Source organism: Arachis ipaensis, chromosome B06, assembly GCF_000816755.2.
Source record: "Arachis ipaensis cultivar K30076 chromosome B06, Araip1.1, whole genome shotgun sequence".
Lineage (NCBI taxonomy): Eukaryota > Viridiplantae > Streptophyta > Magnoliopsida > Fabales > Fabaceae > Arachis > Arachis ipaensis.
Genome location: NC_029790.2, coordinates 1,313,705 through 1,324,817, shown reverse-complemented (window position 1 = coordinate 1,324,817; position 11,113 = coordinate 1,313,705). Strand labels below are relative to the sequence as shown.

Sequence of the window (11,113 nt, the reverse complement as noted above, 5' to 3'; positions counted from 1 at the left end):
TAAATTGAAAAGGCAAAATTAGAGAGGCGTGAAAACAAAATAAAAAAAAATAAAAGACAAGAACGAAAATATCTTATAAATACCCTCATCGTTAAACCTAACATTCTGCACGGCCTCTGAATCCATTCGCTTCGTTACTTGTTGAAGTTCTTGTAGATCCATGTAAGTTCCTCTAGATTAATGCCCTCAAAAGATATTCTTCTTCTTCTTCGTCTTCTTCTTAAACCCTAATTTTACACACTACACTTTCCACCTTATCTTTGATGGCTATTATTATTTCTTCGTTTTGAGCTTTTCATCTAACTAATTGAATTTATTTATTCAAAATTTTCTTTTTTGAAACTTTGGACGTTTGTGCTTTAGCAACTTTTAAGTGATTGTGTTTAGTTTCCACTACTCCAATCTACAGGAAGAAGTCTAGAAGGAATTAAGGAATTGTATGTTGCATTAGTGAAATTGTTTGGGGATTGTGTTTTAGTTTCAAATTCTGTTTGAATTGGTGCTGAATTGTTGTTGTTTTAACTGAGTGGTTTTGCAGAAAAATTAAGAATATAATATTGTGATGTCTGGGGAAGAATTTGATGGGCATGATGATATGGGAGGGTATGTGCCTGAGGACCCTGGTTTTCAACAAGATCATTCTGTTGAACTTGATGAGGGGAATGTGTTTGATAGCTCTGGTTTTCCTCAGCTGCATCAACTTGATGAACACCATGATCCAGGAAATTTTGCTGAGGATGCCAATCCTCCTGTGAATGATTTTGCTGGCTATGATGTTGGAGATTTTCCGGAAGACCCCAGTTCTCCACAAGAGGAGCATGTCATTGAAGAAAATCATGATGTAGGAGATGTAACTGAGAATTTTGGTCCTTCTGTGCCACAAGAAGGGCATGAGAATGATTCCCAAGGACATGAAATTAAGAAGTGGCCTGGGTGGCCTGGAGAGAATGTCTTCAGGATGTTGGTCCCGGTGCAAAAGGTTGGCAGTATTATTGGCCGGAAGGGTGAGTTTATTAAGAAAATCACAGAAGAAACTAAGGCGCGAATCAAAATTCTTGATGGTCCTCCTGGAACCATGGAAAGAGCTGTGAGTGTACTTTTCAGTTTGCTGGTTGTTAATTTGTGCAGTGACAGATAATCTTGGAATAACTTAACTGTTTGTTTTAAGCATATTATACGTATTTGTGGATATTGATCTTTGCATTCCTTTGAATATCTTCATAGTTACTTAGAACCTGCTGATCTATATTATTGGGGGAACTGCCTATTAATTTGATATGGAATTCCTTTTTGATCAAACAAAGTTCTTATACCATTAATCTGAAATTGAAATTAGTGATTGGTCCATTAGAAAACATGTTGTGAAGGAATGTAGTTAAAAGTTACTGTAGACAAGGAAGTAAAAGCATAAAAATAATACAAAACTAATAAACACACAAAGGAAAGATAATTGATCAAACAGTTTAAATATACATAAAAAGAGATGTATTTTTGTCACGATGACCGAGTGGATATGTGCAGGTTCAACAAATATGAATGACCAAAGTGGCTTCAAACAGAAGAACCAAAGCAGCGAAACAGCAACAAGCATATGCAAGTGCTGAGATGCTGTTTTTGTGTTAGCAACCAGAAATAGTTTGTGGAGACTTTGGTTGCAAGAAGCTTTCAATGTACCTGGTAACTTCAAAACTTGGTCGATTGGAGTCTTGCCACACTCCCTGAAAGTATTTCCTTGAAAGCACTTAAAATAAATAAAAATGATAACAACAAATAAAAGAAATCAGAAATGATAATGAAGTCATGAAACATGTCAGGAAATTTTACAAGTCTAATATTTACCTTGATCCCTGTAATTCGTTGGGTGGAACCTTGCTAGCATGAACAGATTTCTTCTAATATTAAGAAGTATTAATTAATTATTCTAAAAGAAATTTGTCATAGCAAGAATAAATGCTAATCAATTTAATCAGAGATTCACAACACAAGGTTCTAAGAATTGGTAATAAAATATAATGAATAAGATTATTCCCATATTTTCCTTGTTAATGCCACAATATCGATGAACAAGAAGATGAAACAATTAATGGGTAAGATAGATAAAATTATTTGCTTTAAAGTTTGGAAATGATCTATTGTACTTTTTGGTACTTAGTGTTTATGAATTCTCTTTCTTGGTGATTTTAAAAGGTAATGGTTTCGGCAAAAGAAGAGCCAGATCGGACCATACCACCTGCAGTTGAGGGTTTGTTAAGGGTTCATAAACAAGTCATCAATCTTGACCATGACTCGGCAGACACATCAGGTGCTGGGCCCTCAATTATCACTAGGCTTCTAGTCGCAGATACTCAAGCAGGAAGTCTGATTGGGAAGCAGGGTTCCACCATAAAATCCATTCAAGATGGCTCTGGTTGCATTATACGTGTTCTTGGATCAGGTTTGTTCACAGCTATTTTCGATTATGTTAGGATACCTTGCTAGGTTTGTTCCCATCTATTTTCGATTATATTAGGATACCTTGCTTATATTTGGAAACCAGTACACTTTACTTTTTCAGAATTATTTATCAAGTGGTCTTTTAGTTGATCTTATATGGCATATTCTCCCAATTTACATTGATCCCCCCCTTTTTTTTCCCTTTCCCTGCTGCATTAGTGATCAGACTGCTGTAATATAGTTGTTTAGAGAGTTCATTAATTTCTTGTTAGAAATGGCAATTATATGTTACCTTCACTTGATTAATATAATTGTTTAGAGAGTTCATTAATTTCTTGTTAGAAATGGCAATTATATGTTACCTTCACTTGATGAAAAAATATGCAAGAAGAACTATTTATGATATTTAATCTTAAAAGATTTTGGTTACTGAGTTTTAATTTTCTTGAATAATGTACTATTTAAAACAGAAAACCTACCTGTGTTTGCTTTGAGAGACGATAGTGTTGTTGAAGTACAAGGTGAACCTGCTGGAGTTCATAAGGCAGTTGAACTTATTGCAGTTCATTTGCGTAAGTTCTTGGTTGACCGCAGCATAGTCGGAGTATTTGAAACAAAGGCAAGTCCTTTTACCTCCCCCTCCTTTTCTTTCCACGAAGCTAAAAGGTGCGAATGCGAAGATCAAAAAGTGGCTATGAAGTTTCTTTTACAATTTTACAATGTCTTGGACCTTTTCTAAATGTATATTGTTTGTGATGCAGCAATTTTATATGTTGTTTCGAAGTTACACATGCAACAACAATCTTTGCTAACAATTCTGTTGTCTTTTTTTTTAACTGTCAGATGCAAATGCCAGATGTTCGAGTCAACCACAATGCACCCCCACGCCAACCTTGGGTTCCTCCTCCTCAAGGGTTTCCAGCTCCTGGTGGTGGTGGGCCTGCTTTTGCACCCCCTAGTCAGCAATATATGCCACCATCACATCCCTATGATAATTATTACCCAACAGCCGACATGCCTCCTATGGACAAACAATTCCATCAGGCTCCACTATCTGCTTATGGCAGGGATCCATCCGCTGGAATTCATCCACCAAGTGCACAACCACAACAGTCTGCTGCAACTAAGGTGTCTTCTTTTGCCTAACTTGAGAATTTTTGTGGAGAGTGATATTCATTTGATGAGGCATCGTATCTTGATTTTATGTAATTTCGTTTCTACTGCATAGGTTACACAGCACATGCAAATTCCTCTATCATATGCAGATGCTGTTATTGGAGCATCAGGTGCAAATATCAGTTACATTCGTCGTGCTAGTGGAGCAAGTGTTACGGTTCAGGAGACAAGGGGAGTGCCAGGGGAGATGACTGTTGAAATAAGTGGGACTACATCAGAGATACAGGCAGCCCAACAGCTGGTTCAGGTATTTGATTTTAAAGGTGTACCATGTTTGCTACTGGTATTGTTTTTGGCAAAGTTCCAGTCTATTATGCACCCCGTGAGTTTGGGTAGATCATAATGAGATGTGTTGATTTATACTGCATAAGATTTACTTTGCACAAAGCCTTGAATAGTGGCTTCATTGGACAAAGACCAGCTCAAAACATGATTGCTCTAATACAAGTTCAGAAGTATTTTGAAACATGTGCTGGAGTATATTGTAATTATCATTGTCCTGTGAGTTCATGCTATTGTTTTCTTTCATTTGCCTGTCGATTTTCAAATAATCATATAAAACAATAAAAAACATAGAATTTATCAGAGCATTTCTGCGGGGAGTTCAGAATGTGATATGGCAAGTAGCAGTTTCTCAAATTCTGCCTTATTTTGGTTTAATTTATTTATCCGAAAAACCACATTCTATCTGATGCAGAACTTCGTCGCTGAAGCTGCAAGTGCTGCCCAGGATCAAGTGGCAGGAGCAATTAGCCAAGGTTACGGTTCCTATCCAACTAATGCTCCAGCATATGCTTCTCCGCCCTCTAGCACTGCTGGCCATGTGCCTTCTTCCGAGTATGGCCCCATGTATGGTACCAATTATGGTTATTAAGAAGCTATATTCAATTTTTGTGTAGTTCTTGTTGGGGTGTATTTTATGGTTTTATGGTGGGCTAGGATTTCTTTTATTTTCTTCTTTCTTCGTAGGTGGTGGCATTGTTGGTCTTGTCATGGTTTTCTGGCTGGAATAATGCCCATTTAAACATTCATATGGTATAAAACTTGCATTTGTTCTTTCTCTCGATTACTTGGATCCGAAATCCGCTTTATGCATTTTCTCCCCAATTGCATTATGCTATATTCCCCTGTAATATTTCTAGAAATCTAGTTTTCCTTCCTAGCAAGGAGAATTTTTTGCTTTTTTTTTTCGGTTCAGAATTTTCTGCTATGGATTATGGTTCTACAGTTTTACTTAATTGTCAATTATATAATTTTGGGCTTTCAAGGTTCATATAATGAATGATCAACATGATTTTCTTGCTACCGGGCTATTCAATGATTGAGTATCTTAATAAAGAAAAATTTCACAAATTCTGATTATTGCATGTTTTCTTGACCCAACTACTTATGTTATATTGGGTCATTAGCATGTTAAATTGAATGTTCCTACCTATGCTCTACAGAACTCAATTTGAATACGCAAATGACGGGAATGGATCTTTTCAATTGTTAAAAAAAATTGAGAGCGTAAAGTGTGATCTTTAACTCTTCATTGCTCTCTCTTTCTCATTTATTATTGGTCCCACTTACAAAACTAATGATGAGAGATCACATTTTATTCTCTCAATTGTTAAAAAAAATAGAGAGTATCCAGACAACCACACGCTACTAATGTCAGTTTTTATCGTGTTTCCGTTATTGATATCATGATCATGTTCGTATGGAACTGCTTAGAATATTATTCTCATATTCTGAATCAGAAGTATTTTATCGAAGATTCCACGGGATCAATGTTTCACAAGTTTTGCTATTTTGTTTTTCTTTTTGACTCCTTGAACATAAGCAATGAGAATGGACAGAACTCTTAAAAGGAAAAATCAATGAATAACAAGGCGTAAAGAGAATGAGCTAAGCTTTTTGTAATAACAATACACAAACCTACTACCAAAAAAAAAAAAAACAATACACAAACCTATAGAAGAGGGTTGAATATAATCATCATAACTTTCCCCATCATAAATTGCCACATGTAATAACTATGTACCCATGCTTCTTTCACGGCTGGTTCTGATTCTATCGTGGTTCTCAATTTGTTCTTTCTTTGTCCTATCATCCATTTTGTTATCTTTCTCTTTTGATAGAAAATTAGATTTAATTATGAATATTTTTTTCTAGTTAATCAGTTAATGTGAGCTTTGAAGCAAAAATAAAAGCTCCTATAAAAAACATCACGCATCACCTACTTATCATGGGTATGAAACATCCATAGTACTTTTGACCAAATGAACTCGTCGTTTATTGAAATTAGTCTAGAACACAAGTACACAACATATTGGATCTGTGAAGTGGCAACTGACAAGGCATTAAAATTGTATATTAGTTACCATTTAACAAGGCACAACCCAGTCATCAAGGATGAGTTCAGTTTGGTGTTAAAAATTGCATAAAATTTAATTATTACTTTTTACCAGTATTTTTATCTCAAACCAGTTTATGAAATCTATGATTGTGGAGCGTTGGAATTGAGCGAAGAAACCTTGTCCTAACAATATAAAAAAGAAAAAACAATAATTAGTTAGTAATAATATTGTTAATAATGTTGGTTGTAACTTGTAAGTATTGTGGTGATTGCTATTGTTAAAAAGAAAGACAAAAATACAGCAAGTGGATGATGGTAGTTATTATTACGAAGAAAAACAAGAGAAAGAAGATGATGGTACTTAAGTAATTTACCATATTATTTTTTAATTTTTTTTTATTTGGACTACCAAAATTCTTAATATATCTTTTCCCACCTAAGACAAAGCCTTCTTTCACACTAGAGTGACAAATTGAGAAAGCTGAGCACAGGTGCGTTTATCCAACAGTGTCTCGAATAATTAAACCCCTAAACCTCAGCACTTTCGTAGAACACGCACAAGGAAATTTTTCTCGTGCGACAACTAACGAATGTACATAAGCTAAGATAGCTTCAGGCCTTCAGTTATTGAATCTTCTTCCTTCTAGATTAAATATACTAATGATAATGATGATAACATTAAAGCTGATTATTTTTTAATGCGTGGTCAAAATGGACTTTTAGTCTTTTACACTAATAGGGTATTATTGCGTCATAAATAATAACAGTGACAATTGCGGTCCTTAAAGAAAAACATGTGTCTTTTGGGAGGCGTCATATGCCGTGGACTAAGTATATTAGGTCATTTGGCTCAAAATAAAATAAAAAAATTAAATTCTATTAAAATTTATTATTTTTAATTTATTATTATTATTATTGAATTGAAGTGCTATTGTTGGGAAATCACCAATTTAAAGTATGGTGGAATATTTGAATCGACAACTAGAGTTAAATTTCAATTTGGCCCTTGAAATTTAGTCTGATATTTAAAATGACCTTCATAATTTTGTTGGCTCCAATTAAAACCCCCAAATTTACAATTGTGACTCTGGCTTGCTCCTGCGATCATTTTCGTCAGCAGAATGTTGATCTGATGTAATTACATAACATGGTGGACACTACTTAAACGACGGCGTATTGATTTCACGCCCAAACCATTTGAAAACCACGTCATTTCAGTTTTTTGTGGGTTAATAGGACAATCATAATTTGCAAAACATCAAGAAAAACCCTTACACTATGTGGTTTCCAAAGGGTTTGGGCGCGAAACCAATGCGCCGTCGTTTAAGTAGTGTCCACCATGTCATGCAATTGCGCTAGATCAGCATTCTGGTGACGGAAATGATCGCAAGGATAAGCTAGAGCCACAATTACAAATTTGAGGGTTTTAATTGGGACCAACGAAATTGTGAGGGTCATTTTGTGTATCAGGCCAAATTTCAGGGGACAAATTGAGATTTAACTCCGACAACTATTGACATGAAGATATTCTTATATAAAGAAAATAATTTAAAATTATTAGATAGATTCTGTTTATGAACATAAAAGATTATTGTGACCTCAAAGATATTCTTATATAAAGATAATAATTTAAAGTATGAACATAAAAAATTAGATTGAAAGTTTTGGCCATAAATTGTTGTGAGCGACGAGTTTACATACGTCATGAACAGCAGCAGTTCAAAATCCAAAAGAGTGAAAAGACATTATAAAAAGCAGAAGACTCAATATCCATTCAGCAATAAACCAAAACAACGAAAATGATTCAAAACATCATCTTGTTCCTGTTAATGTTCCTTCCCTTTCTCGTTTTCTTCTTAATCAAACCATATTCAAAAAAGAGCAAAACCAGTGTCATCCCAAAATCATACCCAATCATTGGCAGTTACTTAGCACTCAAGGCCAACTCCCACCGCCGCATCCAGTGGCTCTCCGACATCGTCCTTGCCTCCCCTGCTGCCACCTTCACCCTCCGCCGCCTTTTCGGCATCCAATCCATCTTCACCGCCAACCCCGCCACCGTGCAGCATATCCTGAAGAACAACTTCCCCAATTACCGAAAAGGCGATATCGTCGTCGGAACCCTCTCCGATCTCCTCGGAAACGGAATCTTCAACACCAACGGCGAGGACTGGAAGTTCCAGAGACAAGTTGCCAGCCACGAGTTCAACACCAAATCGCTCCGCAATTTCGTGGAGAACGTAGTCGACAGCGAACTCTCCGATCGGCTGGTCCCCATCCTGTCCGGCGCCGCCGCAAGGCAGGAAGAAACCCTGGATTTGCAAGATATCCTTCAGAGATTCGCGTTTGACAACATCTGCAGAATCGCGTTCGGGTACGATCCTCAGTACTTGAACTTATCATTTGAGAGAAGCGACTTCGCCGAGGCATTCCAAGAAGCAACCGAGATCAGCAGTTTACGGTTTCGCGAACCCTTACACTTCGTATGGAAGCTTAAGAGAGCCCTCAACATCGGATCTGAGAAGCGATTGCGAATTTCTGTATCTAAAGTGCGCGACTCTGCCAATAAACTCGTCAGAGAGAAGAAAAAGGAGCTCCAGGACAACTCATCGCTTGGATCCGTCGACATGCTCTCGCGGTTCTTGAGTTCCGGTCACTCCGACGAGGACTTCGTGACGGACATAGTGATAAGCTTCATACTCGCCGGAAAGGACACTACCTCTGCGGCGCTGACGTGGTTCTTCTGGCTGTTATCGAAGAACCCTCGCGTTGAGAAGGAGATTCTGAAAGAGATAAACGAGAAATCAGAAGCTCCGGTTTACGATGAAGTGAAGGAGATGGTGTACACGCACGCTGCCTTGTGTGAGAGCATGAGGCTGTACCCTCCGGTTCCGACGGACAGCAAGGAGGCGGTGAACGACGACGTTTTGCCGGACGGGACGGCGGTGAAGAAGGGAACGGTGGTGACGTATCATGTTTACGCCATGGGCAGGATGGAAAGCCTTTGGGGTGGTGACTGGGCGGAGTTTAGGCCGGAGAGGTGGTTGGAGAGAGTTGAAGGCGACAAGTGGCGGTTCGTGGCGAGGGATTCTTTCAGCTATCCGGTGTTTCAAGCGGGTCCCAGGATTTGCTTGGGGAAGGAAATGGCATTTTTGCAGATGAAGAGGGTGGTGGCTGGAGTTCTGAGGAGCTTTAGGGTGGTTCCCACGGCGGCCGACGGTGTTGAACCGGAGTTCATTTCGTTCTTGACCTCTCAGATGAAAGGTGGTTTTCCTGTTAAGATTCTTCAAAGAAAAGTTTGATTCACGGATCACTTTCTCACTCACGGCGGCCACGTGCTTGCATCCTTAGACTTTTGAGGAGTACTAAGCATCATTAATTTTTGTGATTTGTACCATTAAATAATTATTAATGATAATTTTAATGGCGTGAGATTGACGTGAAATTTTATTTAATAACTCACTTTTTTTTTTATTGATTACATCTTGGCCAAAATTTAATATAATTACTGATCTCTAAATTTTTCCTAGACTTTTTATTCATTTATATTTTTTTTTGTTTATGGTTAAATTTACTCTATATAAGTATATCAAAAATATTGATATTTCTTTTTTTTGGTGACTCAAAATTCGTATAGTATATACTCAATAAAAGGTTTTTGTTTAGTTATTAATTATTATGCAGTATCTTTCCTATATTTGTTGTAAAGGCTAGATTCTTCTGTATCCAAGTAGGGGATTAAATGTAAGGAGTAAAAAACATAGTCCACGATCTAATTGATTTAATGAATAATTTTATTGATAGATTTTTTTTTTTTCTAATTGGGATTCTCTATACTCTTTCTATTTTTTATTGGTTTTTAATTGGGAATTTTTTATTCTATATTTATTTCATTCTTAAAGTGGCCTTTTAAATTCACATCGTTTACCATTTTAATTTGTACGATCAAATCTGAGTTACTTGTATGGTACATTCATCTATCTGCTTTTTTATTACAAATAAAATGATAAAAAAAAAAGGTCAAGTAATGTGAGTAGCATTACTATGCTGTATGCTCATTGCCAACTTGGGTTGTAAGTTGTAACACACTTCTTTTGGAAGGAGAATCTTGTCCTTTTTAATTTGCTGTGAAGCTTTAAAAACCTTGGTTCCATGTATAAAAGTGGAATTAAGATTATGTTAGGTAAACAATGAAAGTATAAACAACGTAAATAATGAGCTATACTTTAAGTTTATTAAAATAAAAAATATCTCACTTTATTTACACTTATTACAACCTTAATCTTTCACCTTCAACGGTTTTATCTTTCTCTCCTTTTAGTACAGCTGCTTCATTTTTCTTTTTCTATCGTGCTGTCAAAAACGCACCTCATCACCACCGTCGCCGTCTGAAGAAGCAACGCGCTGCAGTCGTTACACCTTTTTCTTCCATGCGTCGTGCCGTCCCTGTGCTCCTTGCAACCGATGTTGCCACTGCACCTTCTTCTTCCCTGTGTCGCGCCGTCCCTGCCGCTGCACCTTCTTCTCCCATGAGTCACGCTGCTCCTGTATTCCCCTCAAGCGACGCTGCTACTATGCGCCTTCTTCCCCCCTGCGTCGCACTGCGACCGTGCTCCCCCAAGCAACGCCGCCGTTCGTCCTCTTCTATCCTGCATCGCACCGTGCGTTCCGGACAAAGATGCTGGTCCTCTTCTCCGTTGCATTCGGTCACGTCTGGCTTCCCTAGAAACAACGCCACCGATCGTCCTGAACCCTCCCTGCATCACACCATTTTTAAAGAATCAACGCAACCACTCGTCTGTTCCGTGGTGTTAAAGAATGTTTCTTTTCATGTTTTCGAATGTTTCTTTAATGATGGATTGGATGTTTCTTTTATTTTAGGTAGATGTTATTTTGTTTTAGATGAATGTTTATTTGATTTTAGGTGGAATATTCTTTCTTTTAAAAATGATGTTTTCTTGAAGAGGGCGACGCGAGGGCGGAGACGCAGTGTAATGGAGGACGGCGACGCGAGGGAAGAAGAAGCGACGCTGGCACTGAGGAGGAAAGAAAAAGAAGAAGAAGAAATTAGATTGCAGACGCAACAAACGGCGTTGAGAAAAATTAATGTTTGTAGAATGAGTGAGAATGAAAATAGAATTAGGTTAAGTTTTGATTATGATT

General features: G+C 37.4%; 2 protein-coding genes across 4 annotated transcripts; both read left to right on the top strand.

The window, feature by feature from the left end:
• Positions 20–4,713, top strand: LOC107645253 (flowering locus K homology domain). Of its 3 annotated transcripts, none has more exons than XR_002348081.1 (7): positions 20–162; positions 539–1,087; positions 2,188–2,434; positions 2,904–3,052; positions 3,277–3,561; positions 3,720–3,856; positions 4,307–4,704. XR_002348081.1 is itself a non-coding variant. In XM_016349241.2 (7 exons), the coding sequence occupies exons 2-7, from the start codon at positions 563–565 to the stop codon at positions 4,481–4,483; spliced, it is 1,578 nt and encodes a 525-aa protein (XP_016204727.1). In that variant the 5' UTR covers positions 20–162; positions 539–562; the 3' UTR covers positions 4,484–4,713. The 3 variants fall into 3 exon arrangements, 1 of the variants encoding a protein (XP_016204727.1); XR_002348080.1 differs by having other exon boundaries at positions 3,699–3,856; XM_016349241.2 differs by having other exon boundaries at positions 3,662–3,856; positions 4,307–4,713.
• Positions 7,627–9,732, top strand: LOC107645254 (cytochrome P450 94A1). The gene is made up of 3 exons (XM_021103651.1): positions 7,627–9,292; positions 9,498–9,534; positions 9,592–9,732. Exon 1 carries the CDS (start codon positions 7,750–7,752, stop codon positions 9,250–9,252), a length of 1,503 nt encoding a protein of 500 aa, XP_020959310.1. The 5' UTR covers positions 7,627–7,749; the 3' UTR covers positions 9,253–9,292; positions 9,498–9,534; positions 9,592–9,732.

Excerpts from the sequence above, each read along its gene's own strand:
- LOC107645253 (XM_016349241.2), top strand. The coding sequence starts at position 563 with ATGTCTGGGGAAGAATTTGATGGGCATGATGATATGGGAGGGTATGTG. Across the intron at positions 1,088-2,187 it reads CTGGAACCATGGAAAGAGCT|GTAATGGTTTCGGCAAAAGA; the intron begins GTGAGTGTACTT and ends TGATTTTAAAAG. Across the intron at positions 2,435-2,903 it reads TATACGTGTTCTTGGATCAG|AAAACCTACCTGTGTTTGCT; the intron begins GTTTGTTCACAG and ends TATTTAAAACAG.
- LOC107645254 (XM_021103651.1), top strand. The coding sequence starts at position 7,750 with ATGATTCAAAACATCATCTTGTTCCTGTTAATGTTCCTTCCCTTTCTC.